The sequence below is a fragment of the Neovison vison genome, chromosome 12 (genome assembly GCF_020171115.1).
Source record: "Neovison vison isolate M4711 chromosome 12, ASM_NN_V1, whole genome shotgun sequence".
Lineage (NCBI taxonomy): Eukaryota > Metazoa > Chordata > Mammalia > Carnivora > Mustelidae > Neogale > Neogale vison.
Window position 1 is genome coordinate 26237668 of NC_058102.1, and position 24719 is coordinate 26262386.

General features: G+C 37.1%; 1 protein-coding gene across 3 annotated transcripts in view; it reads left to right on the plus strand.

Annotated features, from left to right (window-relative positions):
• The window catches only part of CEP83 (centrosomal protein 83), a 137360-nt gene that overhangs the window by 109206 nt on the left and 3435 nt on the right, over window positions 1-24719 (plus strand). For all 3 annotated transcript variants that reach the window (XM_044228118.1, XM_044228120.1, XM_044228121.1), the window contains 4 exons: window positions 9712-9787; window positions 12398-12555; window positions 14706-14835; window positions 24003-24106. In XM_044228118.1, coding sequence (XP_044084053.1) covers window positions 9712-9787; window positions 12398-12555; window positions 14706-14835; window positions 24003-24106 — 468 coding nt within the window. The remainder of the gene's footprint in view (window positions 1-9711; window positions 9788-12397; window positions 12556-14705; window positions 14836-24002; window positions 24107-24719) is intronic.

Here is a 24719-nt window from a genome sequence, read left to right on the forward strand (position 1 = left end):
GGGAGTGTTAAATTCCCCTACTATTATTGTATTATTGTCGATTAGTTTTTTTTTATTTTGTTATTAATTGGTTTATATACTTGGCTGCTCCCATGTTAGGGGCATAGATATTTAAAATTGTTAGATCTTCTTGTTGAACAGACCCTTTGAGTATGATATAGTGTCCTTCCTCATCTGTTAGTATAGTCCCTGGCTTAAAATCTAATTGATCTGTTATAAGGATTGCCACCCCAGCTTTCTTTTGATGCCCATTAGCATAGTAAATTGTTTTCCACCCCCTCACTTTAAATCTGGAGGTGTCTTTGGGTCTAAAATGAGTTTCTTATAGACAACATATTGATAGGTTTTGTTTTTTTTATCCATTCTGATACCCTGCGTCTTTTTTTTTTTTTTTAAAGATTTTATTTATTTATTTGACAGAGAGAAATCACAAGTAGGCAGAGAGGCAGGCAGAGAGAGAGAGAGGGAAGCAGGCTCCCTGCTGAGCAGAGAGCCCGATGCGGGACTCGATCCCAGGACTCCGAGATCATGACCTGAGCCGAAGGCAGCGGCTTAACCCACTGAGCCACCCAGGCGCCCCACCCTGCGTCTTTTGATTGGGGCATTTAGCCCATTTATATTCAGGGTAACTATTGAGATACGAATTTAGTGCCATTTATTGCCTGTAAGGTGACTATTAACCGTATATTGTTTCTGCTCCTTTCTGATCTACTACTTTAGGGTCTCTCTTTGCGTAGAGGACCCCTTTCAGTATTTCCTGTAGAGCTGGTTTGGTGATTACAAATTCTTTTAGTTTTTGTTTGTCCTGGAAACTTTTTATCTCTCCCTCTATTTTCAATGATAGCCTAGCTGGATATAGGATTCTTTTTTTTTTTTTTTTTTTTTTAAAGATTTTTATTTATTTATTTGACAGACAGAGATCACAAGTAGCAGAGAGGCAGGCAGAGAGAGAGGAGGAAGCAGGCTCCCTGCAGAGCAGAGAGCCGATGCGGGCCTCGATCCCAGGACCCTGGGATCATGACCTGAGCCGAAAGCAGAGGCTTTAACCCACTGAGCCACCCAGGCGCCCTGGATATAGGATTCTTGGCTGCATGTTTTTCTCATTTAGTGCTCTGAATATATCATGCTGGTTCTTTCCAGCCTGCGATATCTCTGTGGATAAGTCTGCTGCCAGTCTAATATTTTTATCATTGTATGTTACAGACTTCTTGTCTGGGGCTGCTTTCAGGAATTTCTCTTTGTCACTAAGACTTAAAAATTTTACTATTAGATGATGGGGTGTGGACCTATTCTTAGTGATTTTGAGGGGGATTCTCTGCACTTCCTGGATTTTGATGCTTGTTCCCTTTGCCATATTAGGGGAATTCTCTGCAATAATTCTTTCCAATATACCTTCTGCTCCCTTCTCTCTTTCTTCCTCTTCTGGAGTCCCAATTATTCTAATGTTGTTTTGTCTTATGGTATCACTTATCTCTCGAATTCTCCCCTCGTGGTCCAGTAGTTGTTCGTCTCTCTTTTGCTCAACATCTTTATTCTCTGTCATTTGGTCTTCTATATCGCTAATTCTCTCTTCTGCCTCCTTTATACTAGCAGTCAGAGCCTCCATTTTTGATTGCACCTCATTAATAGCTTTTTTTATTTCAACTTGGTTAGATTTTGTTTCTTTTATTTCTCCGGAAAGGGCTTTTATTTCTCCAGACAGAGTTTCTCTAATATCTTCCATGCCTTTTTCGAGCCTGGCTAGCTCCATGAGAATTGTCATTCTGAACTCTAGATCAGACATATTACCAATGTGCATATTGATTAAGTCCCTAGCCTTCAGTACTACCTTTTGTTCTTTTTTTTGTGGTGAGTTTTTCCGCCTTGTCATTTTATCCTGATAAGAATATATATGAAGGAGGGATTAAAATACTGAAAGGGTGGCAAAGACCCCAGGAAAATGTGCTTTAACGAAATCAGAAGAGACCCCAAATCATGGGGGCAAGAAAAGGGGTAAAAAGAAGTTCAGAAAAAAAAATTTAAAAAATATATATATATAAAAAAGAAAAAATATATATATTAGACTGGTAAATAGAACAGGGTCACCCACTTAATTTTGGGAGTATTTTGGTCTCTTAGAAGAAACCACCTCCCCAAATTTTAAAGAATGGAAAACATATATAAGGGTAAACACAATGAAGGGATAGAATATGACTATAAAGATGAAAAAAAAATTTTTTTAAACATTTCTTAAAAGGAGTTGATATGGTAAGTTGATTGGGAGAATAAAGAAAAAGAAAGTGGAGAGAATTTGCTCAGGCTGGAGACTAGAACAAAGCCCTGTGCTAGATTTAGGGACTATTTTGATCTATTAGAAGAAGTTGCATCCCAAATTTTTTTAGAAGAAATAAAACCCTATGTGTATACAAAAAATAAAATTAGATACAATGAAGGATAGAATATGACTATAATAATGAAGGTTCAAAAAAGATTTTTTTTTTAAAGGTATTGGTAAGACAAACTAGTTAAAAAGTGTTAAAAGAGGAAATGGTGAAAGTTAAAAAAATGTAGCAGAAGAAAAAAATAAAATTAAAAAAAAATTAACTTTGTAAGACTAAAGAATCATGGGGAGAAAGCCATTAATTCCATGCTTTGCTTTCTCCTCTGGAATTCCGCTGTTCTTCTTGGTAAATGAGCTTGGTCTTGGCTGGATTTCTTGCTGATCTTCTGGGGAGGGGCCTGTTGTAGTGATTTTCAAGTGCCTTTGCCGGAGGCGGAATTGCACCGCCCTTATCAGGGGCCAGGCTAAGTAATCCGCTCAGGTTCGCTTTCGGGTGCTTTTGTTCCCTGAATGCTTTCTGTAGAGTTCCAGAGGACGGGAATGAAAATGGCGGCCTCCCAATCTCCAGCCTGGAGGAGCCGAGGGCTCGGGGCCCCACTCCTCAGTGCACCATCGGAGAAAAGCGCTCAATCTCTCCTGTCTCCCTGGCCTCTGGCTGCGCTCCGAGCTCACCCAGCCTGTGACCAAGCATCTCTGTCTCTGGCACACAGCCCTGCCTGGAGTCTCCAAACCCTGCAGATCCCTGTGCTCTTCGGTGGGGGGTGAGGGGTCTCCCCAGATCTTTTGGGGTCTCTCCTCACAGAGCAGTGGCCTGTGCCATGGACCACAATTTAAGGTAACCCCAAGTTGAGAGATCACTCCTCAGCTCCATCTCTGTAGGCGGCTTCCCTGCTTTAAGACCTGCGAGCTCTGTGGCGCTCAGACACCCCCGATCCCTCTGTGACCCCATGGGACCTGACACCACCCTGTCCCCACTTGGGCTTCCCCCCAGCTTAGCTTCTGGAGCAATGTCCCTCAGTGGAGCAGACCTTTAAAAGTTCAGATTTTGTGCTCCGTTGCTCTCCCACTTGCGGGGAGCCGGCCCCTACCCCTGTGGTCTATCTTCCCGTCTCTTTGGATTCACTTCTCTGTTGGTCCTACCTTTCAGAAAGTAGTCGATTTTCTGTTTCTAGAATTGCTGCTCTTCTTCTCTTTGCTCTCCTGTTGGGTTTGTAGGTGTTTGGAATGGTTTGATAAGCTATCTAGCTGATCTCCTGCTACCTGATGTCCTCCCAGCCTGCTACTTCTCCACCATCTTGACTCCTCCCAAAATTGTTATTCTGATAGTATTCTGTATTTCAGGAGACTGTCCCATCCCACAATGAGTTTACAAGTTTTACAGTTACCTGTAAATTAAAAATATAGAGAAGTTATTTAAAATTTTAAAATATTTTAAGAAGGATTTTATTTATTTTTAAAGATTTTATTTATTTGAGAGAGAACGAGAAAGCACAAGCAGCAGGGAGGGGCAGAAGGAGAAGGAGAAACAGGCTCTCCAATGTGGGGCTCTATCCCAGGCCCCCAGGATCATGACCCAAGCTGAAGGCAGATGCTTCGTCATCTGAGCCATCCAGGCATCCCTTGAAAATGATTTTAAGTAAGAAACTAGTCAACTTTTGGTTGTGACAGTAATGCAATTCCAGCTAACAAGTGAAGAAAGGGTCTTTATTAGCAGACATAGATTGTGAAAAGAACAGAGATTGTGCTGGTCTCACGGACATCTGGATATAGAAACCGTCTTCCCTCCTTTCATCTCACTCCTCTCCTCTGACCCTTGTATCTGTTTCTCTCTTACTGCTTTCTCTGTGAAGCCAAGACATTATTTTTGAAATTAAAGGAGATAGGATTCTTATTTGATGTAAGTCAGAAAAAACCTAGAAAAGAAGTTGGGCCTAGTTCACATGCCCATCCCTGGGTCCATCACTACAACTTGGGGAATAGTGGACTCTGGCTCAAACTAGGTTTTATGCCTATTTCAGAGTGGTGGGGGTGGGGAAAGTACGGTTTGTTGCCAGAAGTGAAGAGGAAGTATGTTGGGGAAAGAGCAGCGATTACCAGCTCAGGGAGAGGGAACATGATCATTTAAATTAATCCTATAGTGAATCCCTTATTTTTTTGCATTGCTTAAAGCCAGAGCTCTTATTTTCCACTTGTGGCTTTCTGATTTTTTTTTTTTTTTCAGAAACATTGAAAAAAAAAATCTGTTCCTTAATATGCCTCCTTTCTATTTATATTTCATCTTCAGATGAATTTATCTGTTGTGTATCACCTTATTGGTCAGGAAGGGACAATACTTGGGCAGTTGGACAAGTTCTGTTCTAGAATTTGAACTGCATAGTCAGTGATAGATGAATATGTGGCAACATTTGAAGAGCAGACTGTTCTTTAGTATGCCCTTACTGGTGCTTCTGGTCAATTATTTTAGGCTGGTTCTGGTTCTCTAGTTTCCTGTTGATTCAATGAGTCTCATACCCTCCCAGGAAAGTCTCTTTTTGCTAGTAATGGCCAGACTCAGAACTTGGGTGCCTGATACAGAATCAGTAGTGATGTAGAACTATTTAAATCTAATTTTTAAATAAATAAAAAAATTTTTTTTGTTTCCAATTTATTTATTTATTTATTTATTTTTCCCAACTTATTTATTTTCAGAAAAACAGTATTCATTATTTTTTCACCACACCCAGTGCTCCATGCAAGCTGTGCCCTCTATAATACCCACCACCTAGTACCCCAACCTCCCACCCCCCCGCCACTTCAAAAATTTCATTCTTCTGTTTGAAATGTGCGCTATTTGAAATAGCTACATGTAATGAGCTAGTGGCTATCATATTGAGTGGTATCAATTATAGAACATTTCCATCATTAAAAAAACCTTAATCAGATAGTACCATTGGACTAAAAATTCCCTAAGGATAGGGATTCTGTTTTTGTTATTCTCTGGTATATCTGTGACACTTAGGATTAAGCTTAGCATTTGTAGGTAGTCAGTAAATATTTGTTGAATGTTGAAATGACACATATGAGCTGCCTATCACAGAAAACCTAGGCAATAATCATCATAATTAACTACCTGTACTCTGAAGAGAACTTGGAATGATTCCACCTCATTGTTATTCCTATTGTCTCTGTTTAAACTTTTATATCATTCCATTTTCTGTTGTACCTTGGCCCTCTGGTCTCCCAGCTATCTACCAACTATTAGCTGGTGTACCAACTATTTCTCCTTCGATTATTTCCGATTATTTCCATAATTACTTAAAAAATATGAAGTGCTTGATCTCATAGTTTCTCATTTGGCAACTTATTCATCCTTCACTTTTTGATTTCTGCTCATGGCTGACCCATTAAACTCTCAACAATTTTTGCTGTAGTCTCTGAAATCACTATTCCATTACCAATAATTTTTTTTTTTTACCGTCTCCACAGTTTTAAAAAATATACTCTCACTGAAGCCTGACATTGTCCTGGCAACCTTTTAGAAGGTTTTTTTTTTAAAGATTTTATTTATTTATTTGACAGAGAGAGAGATCACAAGTAGGCAGAGAGAGGAAGGGAAGCAGGCTCCCTGCCCAGCAGAGAGCCCGATGTGGGGCTTGATCCCAGGACCCTGGGATCATGACCTGAGCTGAAGGCAGAGGCTTCAACCCACTGAGCCAGGTGCCCCTAGAAGGTTTTTAAGTGGAATTATTCTTCCTTCTTCGTTCCTGCAACTGGGGACCAAAAAGGAAATCTGTGTTTGTGAACCCCACTTTTGCCTCTAGACAATTGTTTGACTAACTTGGGTTAAAATGGTTTTGCTTTTGATAATCATTGCATCCATCTTATCCCCATTTTCTTTTCTGTCAATGACTAACCTACATGATGTTCCCCAGTAGTCGCTGAAGACCTTGACTTCTCGCTCAATTTGTTTTTATTTTCTATCCTTTGTCATTGTTCTTTGTGACTACACCATTCATATTGCTGATCCATCTAACACCTTAGCCTTATAGTTTATCTTCTCTCTGGTATTCTTTATCTTTATTCCACTTTAGCAGGCCCTACACTTAGCCATTTCTTGGACTTTGCCATCCCTTAGAATTGACCATTTCAAGGACATAATTTTTTTCTCTTATCCACTTCAATCTCACTGAAGACACTGCAGTTTGATACTCAAATTGATATTCAAACGAGTTCTTGTACTTTCTTTCTTTAGTCTGTTAGCCTGCTTCCCTTGCTTCCCATTTAACTTGGAATCTATTTCTCCACCATTCAACTATGCTCTTACTTGTACCTGAAAAAAAGCTCGTGGATGTAAATTCTCTCAACTTCTCATGGAGAATTTCTATATCCTCATCTATTCTTTCCTCCCTTTCTATTTTAATGAAGATATCCATTTTCCCTTTACTTCTCAAGAGCTCTGAATCCCATCCCTTTTGTTTCTCTAGAGTCTTACTTCATTATCTTCTTCATCTGTGTCTGATTTCCAAGGTCCAGCCCAAATTGCATTTGTCTTATGTAGCCTTTACTGATACTGATAGTTTTTGTTTTGTTTTGTTTTGTTTTGTTTTATTTTTTTTAAGAGACAGAGAGAGGTGTCGGGGACTATTGAGAGAGAGAATCTTAAGCAGTCTTCACAGTGGCATGGAGCCTGACACAGGGCTCAGTCTCAACAACCCTTCAATCATGATCTGAGCTGAAATCAAGAGTCGGGGGCTTAACCAACTGAACTACCCAGGCGCCCTGCTTTTACTGATATCCTAATGAAAGTTAATTAATTGCACTTTCTTCTATTACTTTTTAGTTCTATTTTAAGACTTGCTTCCTTTTGATTTGTTGTGACATACCTTAAATATTCAAAATCTTCTCCTCAAAAGAGATACTATACTTTGTTCCTTTTGAAATAATTTGTTCTGAACTCTTTTGTTACTGAGATTAAGACCATTGAATTTATTCACTAAACCCTAATCAGCTCTATTAATTTTTATTTATGTTAAATTCCATTATACCTCATAATCCTAACTGTAATGATCTCAAATCATGGACTAATTATTTTTTTAAAAACCCATCTAATCAGTTATAGAGTCTGACCCTGTACTGCTTTAGTGAAGTGAACTGAAGAAAACTTTGTATGTTATCTTTTATAGTCTACCATAATGGTTTTCTTACTCCTTTCATATTTTAGTGAAAGTCAAATACTCTTTATCATTAGTTTCTTTAACTTCAGTTTTTATTTGTAGGGCATTGTTTCCTTTCTTATCTATATAACTTATTTAGAAAACATTTAGGCCACATTGCTTTCTGAACAGGATTTGCTTTCCTGTTGATTCATCAGGTATATCCAAAACCTTGACCAGAGCTAAGATTTACTTGGGGCCTAACTTTCTAACTCTGGACCTGAGCTGGGACCCACAGTATTTTCTCCTCTGTTTCTATTGTCATGATTTTGTAGAAAGAAACCTTTATTAACTCCATAATCTAAAAGCACCAAGTTAATAACATCCCTAAAAACAAAGGGTGAAATGCATGGAAAGTTTGAGAGAGTAATAATATAGTTGGAATTGTGAAATAAGAGTATGACTGGTACTGTTAAAGGAGCCAAGAAAGAGCCAGACTGTCTCTTTTCCTTTAGAGAAGGGCATTTGTGTTTCTGGCATTTGTGTGTAAATATCTCAGGAAGCATTGGGTCTTTGGTTTCTGTCATGTCTTATTGTCCCTTACACATTTAAATGTCTAACCCAAAATTTGGGTTGATTCGTTCACCTATAAATATTTATTGACTGCTTATTAGTGTTTAAAGCACAGCCCTAGGCTCTTGAGACTGTTGTCTTTCTAATAAGCAGTTCTAATTAGATTGATAAGGCATGCTAATAATGCCAAACTGTATATACTAAATGCCAAATGATTTGTATTTCAGATAAGTGTTTAAAGAATTTTTAAAAAATGGGGGGCGCCTGGGTGACTCAGTGGGTTAGGCCTCTGCCTTCGGCTCATGTCATGATCCCAGGATCCTGGGATTGAGCCCCACATCGGGCTCTCTGCTCGCAAGGAGCCTGCTTCCCTCTCTCTCTGCCTGCCTCTCTGCACACTTGTGAAATAAATAAATAAATAAAGTCTTTCTGTCTGTCAAATAAATAAATAAAATCTTAAAAAAATTTTTTTTTAAAAACGGAGCAGTTGAAGACATATCCTATCACATATTGGCATATCCTGTTAGCTTTAAGTCTTTCTCATGTGGTTTGTCATTTGGTTACCAGAGATACTCTATGTTTTAAGGTTCTCATTGAAAATGTATCGTTCCTTGTGAAAAGGACACACATTGTATAAACATTCACCTCAGGGATGAAAGGTTGTAATATATTTTATAAAATATACTATGGTGTCTTGTACTAGTTAGGGGTTTTTTTTTGGGGGGGGGGGGTAAATTTTGAACTTAAAATCATTAAAATTGATGCATAATGAAATGGGAGAGAAACACTTACTTGGGTTAAAAGACCCGAGTCTTATCTTCGTTTGACTGGTTGGTAGCCAATACGATTTGGGCCTGAGCCTCAATCTCTTTATCTGTAAAATTGAAATGACTCTACTTACTTCCATAGAATTATTGTGAGAAATTACTCTTGTTAAAAATGACCAGCCTTGGGGTGACTGGGTAGCTCAGTTGGTTAAACGTCAGCCTTAAGCTCAGGTCATGATCCCAGGGTCCTGGGATTGAGTCCTGATCTTGGGCTCCATGCTCAGCAGGGAGTCAGCTTCTCCCTCTCCCTCTGTGCTCTCTCTCCCTCTATTCTCTGTCAAACAAGTAAATAAAAATTTTAAAAAATGACCAGCCTTAATTAAATGCCTGTTTTACTATAGATATCAGAGTTAGCATTAAAGATACATTGAGGAGCTCCACAACCTAGTAGGGAGCAGGTGAGGTAGCAGCGTATCTAAAAGCTATGAAATACTGTATGGTGATAAAGATGGCTTCTCCCACATTGGATGACTTTCTGAGGCCTTAGTGACACATTGTTCACTCTTCCACCAAAGACCATCTGTTCTGATTGTTCCCTATGTTTATCAAAATCCTACTCATCAAACTTATATCTCCATGTAAACAGTCTCTCATCTTCTTAGACATACTTGATTTCTCATTTTCTCTATGCTGGTAGTTTGTAGTTTTTTCATAGCAAAAGCAGAAATTTGTTACATTTTAGTTATATGTGAACACACTTCACTGCCTAAAGTCAAAATCTTTATCGTTTTATCTGCCACTTTGCAAGCACAATATCTGGTGTTAATATGGGTACCCCCAAATGATTATCTAATTAATTCATTGAAATATATGAACTATGGATTCTTCATAATGATCTTTGTTGGGTTGTGATATTTAGGTTGAAACTTCAACAACAAACTGTGAATATTGAAAATGCAGAGAAAGACAAAAATGAAAATTCTGACTTGAAACAGGTATGATTTTAGCAAACATTTTCTTTTTATTTCTTTAAGTGCTTCTTTAAGTCTGTATTTTGAATGTGTGTGTTCTGATATTTTTTATTGAAGTCTAAGTAACATACAGTGTTATATTAGTTTGAGGTATGCGATATAATCATTCAACAATTCTTTACATTACTCAGTGCTCATCATGATAAGTATACTCTCCTCCCAACCCCCATTATGGTTACTGTACTCTTAATCCCCTTAATTTCATCCATCTTCCTCTCTGGCAATCACCAGTTTGTTCTGTGTATTGAAGGGTCTGGTTTTTTTTTTTTTTTTCTTCATTTGTTTTGTTTTATTTCTTAAATTCCACATGAAATTATATGGTATTTGTCTTTGTGACTTATTTCACTTAGCATTATACCCCCAGAGCCATCCATGTTTTTGCACATGGCAAGACTTTATTCTTTGTTAGGGCTGAGTAATGTCCCCATTGTATGTATATATCACCTCTTCTGTATCTTTTAATCCGTGGATGGACACTTAAGGTTGCTTGTGTGTGTGTTTTTTTAATCTATTGGAATTTCACATATCAGTATTTTGAAAATATAATCATTACAATTGATAATATATTGATGAGGTTGAAAAGATAAAATGTTTAAATCTCTTTAAGCTCTAATTAGTAAGTTGTTTTTCTGAAGGTCTTTATATGCTGTGACTGAATTTATATGCTGAATTTAAAATTAATTTTTAAAAAATCAATTTTTTAAATTGTAGTTTAAAGAACAGTATTTTAATAATCTGATTTTAAAAATTGATTACAAAGATTATCTAGGTTTAAGTTCCCTGTAGCATTGATTTGTAACTTTTTATTTCTTGCTTCATGAGCTGCATCTTACTATATCCCTATGAAATGTGAAATCTAAGGGTTGTATTTGTTGGAAGGAAATTTGTATTTTAATTAAAGTTATTTGAGTTTAAGAAAAATTTTTATGGGCAGAACATGGAAGAGTGTTCTTTATTATTTTTTTTTTTGTTTAAAGTTATGAGGTAGTGAAGATTCCATTTTCAGGATTTATGCTTGCAAGCTAGCTGGTATTACTTTCCACATGCAGTTGTGGTTTCTAAGTCTCAACTAGGCGGACATAATGTTTGATACTCTGAGAGAAGTTATTTAGTACCATGGACATTGGGCTTTCTGTCCTTTACTAGATAATGAAAGATATTAAGCTCCTTAAAAGTTACTTGTTCAGTCAACTGTAATACAGATTTAATATTTACAACTCCAGTTAAAAATAAAGACTGAGTAGTTCTTTGTGGAGAAATTTATTCTGAAGTACAGATCTGAGACATATCATTTTACTTTATTCTAATAATTGCTCTTTCGATATACACAATCTTGTCTTATTTGGTTTGCTGCTTTTAGGAAATACTGAAATTATTTTGCATTTATTTAATTCATTGAGTAAAGAATCTGGTTTCTTTCGACTCTTGAGTCTTATAATGGATTCTTTTGGTCCTGTGTCTCTTGATTCTCTCCTTCTAAGTTTTCTCAGAGGATGGCTAAGAAGTAAGGCAAGGTGAAAGAAAATGAGTATTTTCTGGGGTACCGGGGTGGCTCAGTCAGTTAAGTAAGTATCAGCCTTTGGCTCAGGTCATGATCCCAAAGTCCTGAGATTGAGCCCCTCGTCATGCTCCTTGCTCAGCTGGGAGTCTGCTTCTGCTTCTCCTCCCCCCCCACACACACACTTGTGGTCTCGCTCCCTCTCTGCCTCTCAAATGAATAAAATCTTAAAAAAAAAAATAGAAAATGAGTATTTGTTAATTAATTGGTAAAATGGCTTATGGAGGAAATAAGTATAACTGTTCCAAGTGAAGATTATTCGATGTATCTTAAAAGTGTGTTAATTTGTAACTAGATAATTAGCTACTTTTCATGAGAAAAAATACTCCCAGATAAAGGTAAATTAGGATGTAGAAAAAGTCTGAGTGACATTTCATAGTTTGATAAATGGCTCTAGGAGCCAAGGAATCCTTGCCATTCATTAAATTTCTTAGAATATCTCTCTTCTGCCCAATACTGGATGTATGGAATGCTTTGAAACTACTTAAAAACAATGTAATATTGATCTCTTCTGTATTTATGATTCCTAACTATTTAAAAAGCAGAACTCCTGGAAGGGTTGCTGATTATAGGGTATATGGAAATGGGAGAATGGATCTCCTTAGCAGCTTTTCCATCTGATGTGCTTTTAAAATCTGTTCTTTCCTAGCAGGCTATAGGAAGTCCAATGGAGAATCTCTCTAATGGTTGGATTCTCCTTTCTCGCTTCTCTTATTCTCCTTCTCATAACCCTTTTCCTACTCCCAATACCTCTTCCAACCTGTTTATTTTGGGAAGAAGGGGAGAGGACTTAGTGGCAGACTAAGGTATCTGGTTCTTGATAATCTGGTTATATTAAGAAATGATCCTATACTATTGGATCCTAATGCTGTTGCTGTTCATTATTTAATTTGAGTGTCCTCAAGGACACATGAATTGGGTGGGGCATTTGAGAAGGAAGAGCTTACTATCCTCTGCCTTTCTCATACGGTATTACATATATGGCCTTATGATTCTCTTCTTTCTTTTCTTTTAAGCAAATCAGTAGTTTGCAGAACCAAGTGACCTCACTTGCACAGTCAGAGAATGAGTTGCTGAATTCAAACGAAATGCTGAAAGAAATGGTGGAGAGGTTAAAACAAGAATGCCGAAATTTAAGAAGCCAAGCTGAAAAAGCACAACTGGAAGTTGAACGGTAGAGTTTGCTCTTTTTTATGTACAAACTATTTCTTCTTTCTGTTATATTATATGTAGTTCTTTTAGTGATGATTCCAATGTTGAATGTGTTTTGGGAACTAGTTACAAATACCCTTTGACATTGTACAATGGTATTAGGTAATGTACTTTCTAGAGAATGAGCTTTATGGACTTTTGAATTTTTTTTTTTTTAAAGGCGTTTAGGGTAGAAGACTTCTTAAAATTCTGCCTAACCACAATATTCTGAAAACCCTTAGATAAACACTTCTTTATTCATTGAGAAAACCAATACAATGATACATTAAAAAAAATTTTTTTTAAAGATTTTATTTATTTATTTGACAGAGAGAGAGAGAGCACAAGCAGGGGGAGCAGCAGAGGAAGAGAGAGAAGCAGGTTCCCCTCTGAGCAAGGAGCCTGGTGCAGGACTTGATCCCAGGACCCTGGGACCATGACCTGAGCCGAAAGCAGAGGCTTAACCATCTGAGCCACCCAGGCACCCCCAGTAATACATTTTTTACTTCAACTATCCAAATTATCCTTCTGAATGCCAGAGAACAGAAAAAAAATTCTGTGACTTGCAAAACTTCCTAAAATTAGAGCTATAATTTCTCAGATTTTTCCTTTGAAAAGTTCATTTATTTGTTTATTTTGGGGCCTTGAAATTTGTTAGTAATAGTGTAGTAAACTGGCAAGGATGTGATTTTGGTGATGTTTAAGATCTTATATTCTCTGGAAAATTTTGTTTAGATGTGTTAGAAAGCTGCTTTTTTGTATTTGCTTTATCATCATAACGTTAGTGTTTTTGTTTGAATTTTCTCTTCTGAAGGTTACTTGGCCACATAAAACTTTTTTTTCCTTCAGTTTCTCATGATTTCATATTTTAAGGCTTTCACATGTGAGATTTTAAGAAAGTAAGCAAGGTGTTTGTCCATAATACCTTGTGACATTCCACAGGGTCCAAATTATTTTGCTTATATTTTGCAAAATATAGAAATGTATATCTTGGAATCCTCAACTGTTTGATTAAAATGCACTTAAGAATTCTAACAATGGTATGGCTAGCAAATTTAAGTAATTGATCATTGATTTCTGAATGTTATTTATAGGGTTATGTAGTAAAAAATAAAGTGTTAATCACATATGATTTAGGTTCCAGCTAAAACGTAGAACATCTGATATCTCATTTTATAAATCTTATTTGTACTGCCATATTATATGTAGTAATGATACTAAAAATTATGCAAGGTATGCAGAATAACTTCAAATATATATAAGTTATGTTATCTTAAAATACCATTTATATGAATTTTATTCTAGTCAGAAAACATCCTACTTTAAGATTTGATATCTGGGTTGATTTTTAACCAGCTTTATTAGACCCAGTTTTTTCTTTTTTTTAATGTTTCAAGTTTTTATTTAAATTCTAGTTAGTTAACATATAGTGTAATATTAGCTTCAGGAGTAGTTTAGTGATTTATCACTTAGATGTAACACCCAGTGCTCATCTTAATGTGCCCTTCTTAAGATTAAGAAGGGCACATTAAATATAATATACTTAATAATAAGTATATTAAGAAGTGCACTTCTTAATATACTCATCACCCATGCTAGATCTAGTTTTTATTAGCTTGGTGGTTATCATGGTTCAAAGCTGGTTATCAAGTGTTTGCCCTGCTGCTGAATTTTAAAAAGGTTGTAAGCCTTAAGCAGACTCCCTGTTGAGCTGAGAGCCTGACCCTGGGGCTCTATCCCAGGACCCTGAGATCTTGACCTGAGCTATAGCCAGACACTTAACCCACTAAGCCCCTCAGGCACCCCCTAAGTATAAGTCTTTAAGCAAATTTGTTAACTACTTTCTAGGCTTCAGTTTCCTTATCTGTAAAATGGAGATGATAGAAGTACCTAGCTCAAGGGGTTATTGTGAAGAATAAATGGCGTAGTACACAGGCTGTTGTAAGCACAGTGCCTAGTTCACGTGAATTATTCAGTAATGAGAGAATTAGCAAATATGTGACCGTGCAGGAGAACCTACAGTTGGATACTTAACAGTGTGGTGAAGCAGGTAGTGAGTTTGATTATATTTGGGATACCATCTTTTTAATCTTAAGAGTTAACTTCCATGTTTTGTGTACATTCTTTTGACAGGACTTTGGAAGGAAAACAGATACAGTGGTTGGAAGAAAAGCATAAGCTTCAGGAACGTATCAGTGACAGAGAAGAAAAGTATAATCAAGCTAAAGAAAAACTGCAGCGAGCTGCGGTTGCCCAGAAAAAGGCAAGTGGTTCTTATTAAAGTGATTTCTGTAGAGAAAAACGTAATTAACTATTCTGGGAGGATAAAATGTAATTAAAACTGAGATTTTCATGTATGTTTAATTTGATATTTAAACATGACATTTTGCTATCAACCTTGCAGAGATAAATAGGGAAAATGCAAATTGCTCAACAGGTTTATTTCTAAATTTCATGTTCCAAGTTGGTTTTTCAGAGCCGACATGTGTTTACCCACAGTGGTTTTTCATTGATAAAGTTTCTAGACTAGCCCATATAAGCCTTAACTTAACTCATTCTGCACTTAAATTACAGGATGATTGTGTCTGTTTCAATGGTGTAACATCCTTCTTGTTTAAAATCTTTTTTTGTTTCCAAGTCAGAAATGTAGGAGCAAGTATCTCCTTGCCCAAGAGGAGAAAGTAGGCCCCATGGCTTCTGAAACAGCCATAATAGTTACCACAGCTGTGATCTTTTTTAAGTTTCACTTTTGCGAGCATATTTGCTTCGTAACCTAAAACCTTTGTTTTATTGGAAATAGTTGAGAGCATCATGGAAATAATGTAATCAGATGATTCATCTAAGTCAGTGGTTTACAACTTCTTTTCTACTGCAGCAAACCCAAGGAATGTAGCATGGCCCCCTCAGTAACTGTGACTCATGGTGTGGTGATTCAGCACTTACTTCCAACAAGATTTGGTGCATGGGTATGGAGGTGGGGGGTGGGGAGTAGCGTTAAAAAAATCCCTTAAATGATGTAATATGCCTCCATTTTATAAGTTCCATTAGTAAGGCCATTTGTTTTGGGGAGGTAAGAAGGTCTGAAATGAGACGAAGGCCCTTCTAGGTGTAGGCACATCAGTATCTTAATGTCTGTATATTTAATTGGAAAGGTTAGTTCTTCATATTTGCATAAGGGAGGAGAACTGTATATCATTTACATATAAAGAATTTGGACACCAAAGACACAGTTCCTAGTCACCTACTTATGGTTATTGGATCTAATCGCCAAATGCGTCCCGATAGCTGGAATGACAATAGGAGTCTACAAGTCATTGCTTCCCCACTTTCTTGGTTTCTGAATATCGCTTTTTCTCTTCCTGTAATGCCCAAAGTAGTATAACATTGAGATTAGAAAACAGCATTTACTATCTGGGAATTCTCAGTGTTTTATACTCAAATATAAATACTGTCTTTATATAAGTACTCAGTATAAGTACTCACTGACTTATATGAATATATATATACTTATATAAAGACAGACAGAAATACTGTCTTTATTTTTCCCCCTGTGTCTATCATTTATTTTTCTTTCTGTCTGTATAAGTACTGAGTACTTATGGTTATTGATGGGATTTCGGTGAAGTGTTTTATGCTCGGGATGATCTTAGAAATTTTACTTACGATTTCTTGTACTGTTTGAAGCTTAGAAGCATGTAAAGCCAGATTTTAGCCAAAAATCTGTAGAGATTATAAGAGCTGATTTTATCTTTCACAGAGAAATGTTTATGGTAAGGTTTTAGAAGTAAGTTTCTAGAGATCAGATTCTAATTACTACTGAGGTTAGTTTGGGTTGACTTCTTTTGGAGCAAAGGTGACATCCAGTGGTGAGATTACCAACTAATTGTAGGTACACTAGAAAGGGGAAGAGCTGATAATTTAAAAAACCTTTCATCAATGTTGTGATGTGGGGTGAATGTTTTCTTCTAATGAAATACCTGCCAAATGATGGGTGTGAACATAGGAAATATCTGTATCATTTTAAAAAATGTGATCTGTGGGTTATGATTTTAAGTCATAGGAAATTGTTAAGTTCAATTCAGCGAATAATTATGACCCAGAGCTGTCTCACCTTATGGGACACTTCTTTAGAGGCTTATAACTTTAAAGTGGAAAAATAGACAATATATGTGACATAGAAATACTATAAAAAATTTTTGAGTATGTATAATTTTAGGGCTGGGGGATTTTAGCATTCAGATAGTTTTTACAGATTAGGAAACTAAAGCGGTAGGTAGCCAAGATTACTTGACTAGTAAGATTCAGTGCCATGACTATAATTTACATTTTTCTGTTCTTTTTTTTTTTTTTAAAGATTTTATTTATTTATTTGACAGAGAGAGATCACAAGTAGACAGAGAGGCAGGCAGAGAGAGAGGGAAGCAGGCTCCCTGCTGAGCAGAGAGCCCGATGCGGGACTCGATCCCAGGACCCTGAGATCATGACCTGAGCCGAAGGCAGCGGCTTAACCCACTGAGCCACCCAGGCTCCCCATTTTTCTGTTCTTAATCCTGTTTTCTTTCTGTGCTTTTCCTCTTTTAATTTCCCAATTTCTTTTATTTTAAATACTTAACTGCTTTTTTCTTCATTGTATCCATATGAGTCTTATTTCTTATAGTAGAATAATCACTATAAAATTAATATCTTTAATTCAGACTCTTTCCTGTTCAAGTTAAAGATAATGCTTCTAGGGGCGCCTGGGTGGCTCGGGGGGTTAAGCCGCTGCCTTCGGCTCAGGTCATGATCTCAGGGTCCTGGGATCGAGTCCTGCATCGGGCTCTCTGCTCAGCAGGGAGCCTGCTTCCCTCTCTCTCTCTCTGCCTGCCTCTCCATCTACTTGTGATTTCTCTCTGTCAAATAAATAAATAAAATCTTTAAAAAAAAAAAAGATAATGCTTCTATATGAAAATTTTGGCTGTGAGATTACATAAATATAATTCTTAAGAATTTTTAAGATCTTTAGATGACAAAAATAATAACTTTTTTATGCAGTAAGACTTAAAACAAGTCACAAAATATTAACTATAGGGCAGAAATCATAATCCTTTAGAGTTGCTCTCCTGTGAGTGATTATTATAACTGGGGAGTAGCAGCTTCATTTTTTCCCCCAAGGTTAGAAAAATGGCTCACTGCCACCTGAGTATGTTTATTTACAACTCCTATGCACAAAGCTTATGTCATTTCTGTTAAGTGTTTTTAGGTAAAGTCTTTGTGTAGTGATATTTTGCTGTACGGATTTGTTTGGAAAAACTTGACTAGGTATCTTGAGTTGGAACGCCTTTCTGTGACTGTTGGCTTCTGTGTATGTTTTTCTCTATACATTGTTGAAGTATAAGTATGAAGAGAGACCTCTTGGTCTGAGCACAGTGGGTTGTACTTTTGAGGCACTTGAGATGACAGCTTGTTATTTTTATTCTAAGGTATATTTCTATGAAATTATTCTTGATTAGATTGTTATTATGAATGTTTTTTGGGGAAAAAATGAACTGTAGTCTTGAAGTTGTAAAATACCTGTTGAATATGTTGTGTGGCCAAACATTTTATTATACACTTACGGGAAAATAGAAGCCATGATTAATTCCTGCGTTTGATGACCATATAATCTAGCTGGAGAAAGAAGTAACATGCAGTACCTAAAGAATACTAATAGTCACTCCCAGGTGATCTGTGTGGATGCTGAAGTTTGAGACCAGTGTCAGGGATAAGGAAGCCTGAAGACAGGGAGACCAGTTAGGAAGCTATTTTATTTTATTTTATTTATTTATTTTTTAAAATATTTTATTTATTTATTTGACAGACAGAGATCACAAGTAGGCAGAGAGGCAGGCAAAGAGAGAGAGGAGGAGGAAGGCTCCCCGCTGAGCAGAGAGCCCGACGCGGGGCTCGATCCCAGGACCCTGAGATCATGACCTGAGCTGAAGGCAGAAGCTTTAACCCACTGAGCCACCCAGGCGCCCCGGGAAGCTATTTTAATACAGTGAGGCAAGAAGTGTGGAATTTGGGCTTGTGATGTAGGAATAAAAGTGAAAAGTGACTCTTTAGAATTATTTTGAAAAGTTACAGGTTATGGTGCTAAATAAGAAAGAAAAATATGAAGTGAGAGGATGTAAATGGAGTTGTCCTGATAGAGTGAAGAACACATGTCAGCTGAGGAGTAGAAAGAGAAGATATGTTCCGTTAAATGCATGTCAGATCTGGAGTGATCACAGCGCATCCCCGTACTCATGTCCCAGCATCTTCAGTCAGGGTGCTGTGTAAGTAGCTAGAAATATTGGAAAAGAAAGCATAGAGATCGGTAATTCAGATTAGAGATAAAGAATTAGACCCTTGAGATTTTGGAGATGATTGAAGAATAAAACAGCTAAGAATTAAGTTGACTTAGAAAGAGGAGCTAGATTTAGTAGAGAAATGGTCATGGAGGTAGAAGCTATGATATGGTATTGTAGAAGTCACAGGAAAAGAAAGGTATCAAAGATAAATTGTCATTTAGCATGATTACTGAAAAGAGTTCATTGAATTTGGCAATAAGATGGTAAAAGAGGAATCCTAGGTTTGTGTTCTTTTGATTTTTCTATTGTTCCTTTGTGTCAAATAATACTTTTAACACTAAGACATCCACTTGACGATCCTTTGATTGCATTGGACCACTAAAGTCAAAATTAAAATAATTCTTTACAGCCATTTTCCCCTCTGAACTCTCATTTCTTTGAGGTAGAATGTTATTCTTCCTATCACTTAGGCTTCAAACCTTTGATTCATCCTTAGGGCTCCCTTCCCCCCAGATCTAGTTACTGTATTGGTTTCCAAGGGGTGCTGTAACAAATTACTGCAAACTCTGTGGCTTAAAACATCAGAAAGGTATTATTTCATAGTCTTAGAGGTCAGAAGTCCAGAATCAAGATGCCTGCAGGACCATACTCCCTCTAAGGCTGGATCTGTTCCACACTTCTCGCCTAGCTTCTGGTGGTTGCTAGCAATCCCTGAGTTTTCCTTGGCTTGTAGGCCTATCATTTCATTCTGTCCCTCTGTCTTCATCTGGTGTTCTTCCTGCGTGTCTTGTGGAGTTTACAGTACTTTTAGAGCATGAAAGATATAAATCAAAGATGACAACTATTCATTGTTAATCTATGAATAACAAAGGACACTTCTATCACTCAGGAAATTCCAAGGATTTTAGGAGCTCTGTGCTAGAAACCCAGGACAAAGACCAGATAAATTTCTTTCTGTATAATGGTCACATTCTGAGGTTCTCAGTGGACATGAATATCTGGGAACACTGCTCAACCCAGTACACTTATCAGGCTTACAGATTCTTCATTTATAATATGTTTGCATTTTTTTCCCCTCCTCACCTCATTTCCTTTTATTCCTCTTGCTAACACTCAGCTCAGGATCATATCCACTACCAGATTTCTCTGTATTAATTTAACCAATTTAATCAACAAATTTATTGAGTACCTACTTAATGTATCTGGTAGTTTTGTTCACTGGAATACAGAAGTAAAGACTGTGCTGGGGAGCTTACATTGTATTGGGTGGGTGACAGATTAAAGAAGCAAATATTTGTCAGGTGGAGATGTACACTAAGAGGAAAACTAAGGGGGATAGAAGGAGCTCTTTATTTATTTATTTATTTATTTTAAAGATTTTATTTATTTATTTGACAGAGATCACAAGTAGGCAGAGAGTCAGGCAGAGAGAGAGGAGGGGAAGCAGGCTCCTTGCTGAGCAGAGAGCCCGATTCGGGGCTCGATCCCAGGACCCTGGGATCATGACCAGAGCCGAAGACAGTCTTGAACCCACTGAGCCACCCAGGCGACCCAGAAGGGGCTTTTTAAATAGGTGGTCAGGGAAGACTTTTTGATAAGGTAACATTTGAGCAGGGACCTGAAGGAAAGGACGGAGGATGCTGTGTTCTGTATGTAGGGGAACAGTATTCCAGACAGAATAGCAAGTAAAAGAGAGAAGCAGGGGTCTGCTTGATATGCTGAAGAAATGCAGAGGGACAGCTAGGTAGCTGGAACGGAGAGAAGTAGTAGGAGGCCAGGTGATATTTTTATTCTTTGGTTTTTATTCTAAATGTGATGGGAACACACTGGAGGGGTCTAAATTGAAAAATAATATAATCTGCAGTGTATTTTAGAAGAATCTCTGGCTGTTGTGTAGAGGGACAAATACTGAGTGGTAGTCAGTTTCTGTATATATTTTAAAGGTGGAGTTTGCCATAGTTGTAGAGCATGAAATATGTAAAGCAAAGATGACCAAGTTGCTGGGCTTGAGCACTTAGTTAAAATAGACTTGCTACTTACTGACATGGGAAAGATTTTAGAAAGAATGGGTTTTTGCAGTAAAATAAAGACCTTCTTTGGGACATGTTAACTCTTGGAGATACCCAATAGACTTCCACGTGGAGATGTTCAGTAGTCTGGTGAATCCATGAATCGGTAATTCAGGAAGGAAGACTAGACTAGAAATAAAGACTTGGGAGTCCACATCACATAAATGGTATTGAAAGCAAAGGGATTGAATGAGGTCAGCTAGAAAGAAAAGGAAGATTAAGAGGAGAACAGGTGTGAGGATTGAGCTTTGAGGAATGCCGAAGTTGAGAAGTTGAGAAGAAAAGGAGGAAAACACAGAGTGGCCAGTATGGTAGGAGAACCAAGAGGATACTAGGTGCCAAGTGAAGAAAAGTGCTTCAAGAAAGATTGACTATATCAAATGATGTTGAGAGTAAGATGATACAATAGCAATATGAAGACTAGGGATTCATTTGGCTATGCAGTGACTGTCGGTGGCCTTGTCAGGAGTAGTTGCCAGATTGAAGTGGAAGATAGAGTTTGTCTAGGGAATTTCATTGTAAAAAGTAGAGAACGGGGATGTAGCTAAGGAGGGTTGTGAGTTCAAAGAATTTCTTTAAAGGGAGGGGTGAATTATAGAATGATTCCGCAGCAAGGGGAAAATCAGTAATGCAAGAGAAAGGGGGCAGTTGCAGGAATGATATCCTTTAGTAGGAATTCAGAGGTGGAAGGCATAGGAACACGGTATATCTATTATAACTGGGAAAGAGGCAAAATATATGATTATAAATTTCTCCCAAATTGATAGATGTGTGGAAGTTTTCTCCTGGTGGGCAATTTTCTAAGTGCAAAAAAGATTCCACATCTTTAGCTCAGACTCTGCGGAATGCAGGTGTTGGATACCTGAGGAGAGATAAGAAGTTGTAAAAGAATGTAAGAGTTTGGAAGAGTGATTGGATTGGGGAATTAGGAGGAGTGTCATAGCATAGCACATAGTTGTGTGTGTGTTTGCCAACTGTGTCCAGTTGTGTAGGTCCAGACAGTAGAGCATCATGTTTAATAAAGATCCAGGTTTTTCCAGGTGAGTTTGAAGAAGAGGGAGATTTGGGTCAAGGTAATGAGGATGTCTGCAAAGAAAGGATTATAATGAGGGGGTCTAAGGCATTCAATAGGTCTTTTAGTCAACTAACCAACCAGTGCTTTTATTCCATTCTGGCTCATTTCCCGGCACCTGGCAAGTGCTCAGTAAATGATTGGTTGTTTTACGATGATGAGGATGGGGACAGCATTGTCCTGAACCCTGGCTTCAAGATTTATCTCCAGATTTTCCTCTTAAGAGGCAAGCTTCAAAGTCTATCTCATACACTGATGCCATATCAGATTTCTTAAAACAATGTCTTTTACTTATCAGTCCCTTGCTGGAGATGCTTCAGGCAAATCCACATCCCCATTGTACTACAGATTCTCCCTAATTAATTTCTTATCCTTTCTAGAAAGCCCTTTCTCATGATTTGCTACTTATAGACTGGAATTCCCTTCAGAAATCCCTGTATTTTGTATTGTATAGTTAATATAGGGCCCAGTGAAGCATGTACTCTGTGTGTGTGTGTGTGTGTGTGTACTTAAGATTTGATGATAAAATAAATTTTGTATTATAGTTTAAATGAACAATAAAAATGGAGAAATATGACTATTTGGAGATAAAATGGAGAAGTTTTAAGATTGCAGATTTATACAATAATACAATGATGAAGTATTAAGCATTTTCATCTTTAAAATGTCTGCTACTAGTTGAACTAAAATTCCTAAAAGCATATGCTTTTGATAATGACAGACATATGTCTGTGGATCAGCTCTCCACATAAAAACTAGAAGAACTGGGCAAAGTATTTAAAAAAAAATACCTCCATGGAGGGCAGCAAAGAATTAGGAGGCCAAGATCCTGAAGAGGTAGGAAACTGAGAGAGAGGAGCATGGCACATGAGGTTGCTTTTCCCTTAGAGGAAACTAGACCAGGTAGATACATTAAACTATGTGATACAAGACAATATGTGGCAATGAACAGTTACTGTAAGCAACGACACGAATACACCTCACAATCTTGAGAGAAAAAAGCCATTTGTAAAAGAATTTCAGAAAGACTATGATTCTGTTCATATGATATTCAAAAATCAGCAAAACTATGCTATAACTTTGGAAGCAAATTAGTTGGTTGCCTTTTCAGAGGACTAAAGGGAGTAGAGAGTGAAAGGAGGAGGGGTTGGGGCACTTCTCATAAGGCAGTGCTCCTGGCCTGCGAGGTAAGAGGGTTGGCATTTGCTTTGTGCTTTTACATTTTGCTTTATATTTACATTCTGTGCATTTTTCTATAAGCCTGATATACTTCAGTGAACGAGTTACAAAACAAATACTTGAAAGGCCTATAGCTACTAAATGAGTTGCAACATTTATACATATTTTTCTGTAAAAAACAAAAACAACCTCTTTATAAAAATGAAAAAGTAATTACCTTTGTTTTTATACCACTTTGGCATTATACCCTGATTTTTCCATACTAGAAAATTTTTCCTTTGTACAATTTAAATTTTTTTCTTTTTAATATTTAGAAGGGCATACTTTCAAACTGAGATGCATCCGTAATCTCCCTTAGCTTTCTGGTCCTTTATTGCTTTGGTAGAAATTTATCAATTGTAAGCATGCTTTAAATTTTAAATTTTTGGTTCTTTTATAAAACACATATCTTTTGGGAAAGTAAAGAGCTTGTGATTCCTTATCTGGTGACAGGTAAGCTCATTAGTAAATTTGACTCCTTCCTTTTTTAGATATTTTATTTGCAGCAATTTAGTTATTGATACCCATTTTCTGGTTTGGCATTCATAACAGTTCTATTTGTCACAGTGAGAATATGAGGTACATCTTTGGCTCAATATCTTTGCATTTTTCAATAAGAATCATACCTACTAATCTTTCCTGCTAGTGTTCACTGAAAATACTTATCTCTAAGGAAAATTTCTTTTGTTGAGTGAAATATTCTCTCTGTATTTTGTTCAGAGGAGATTTTGTATTAATGTACTTGCTCATATTTTTTTTCTAGAGAAAATCTCTTCATGAAAACAAATTGAAGAGACTACAAGAGAAAGTAGAAGTGTTAGAGGCAAAGAGAGAAGAATTAGAAACAGAAAATCAGGTGTTAAATAGGTAACTGTTTGTATAAATACATATCCCATGTAGTGACTTTGACATTATAGAACTTTGATACTGAGTGTAACACACTTTGTTTTCTTTTTAAAATGTACTTTCTTTGTTTTCTCTGTAATACACTTGTTTTCATGTTTGAAAGAATTCTAAAACTGTTCATTGTGCTCCTAATTAATTTCCTTATTATTATTTTTTTTAAGATTTATTTATTTATTTGAGAGAGAGAGAGAGAACATGAGAGGGGAGAAGGTCAGAGGGAGAAACAGACTCCCTATGGAGCTGGGAGCCTGATGTGGGACTCGATCCCGGGACTCTGGTATCATGACCGGAGTCGAAGGCAGTCGCCCAACCAATTGAGCCACATGGGCGCCCCCTTATTTTTTTTCCTGGTTGAATGTTCCTTCAAACCAAAAGGTCTTTAACATATGCCAGTCATGTGTGTTATGGTTGGGACTGACAGGAAATGTCCCTGGCTTTGGTAGCCAGGAGTGGTATGAGTTCTTAGCTGCTGAGACAAGAGAGTTGTAGCATTGCCTAGTTCCAAAAATGTGGCTGGAATTTTGAATCAAGATTTTTGATTTCTTGTTGTAGAAAAATATTATTGGCCCAAAGC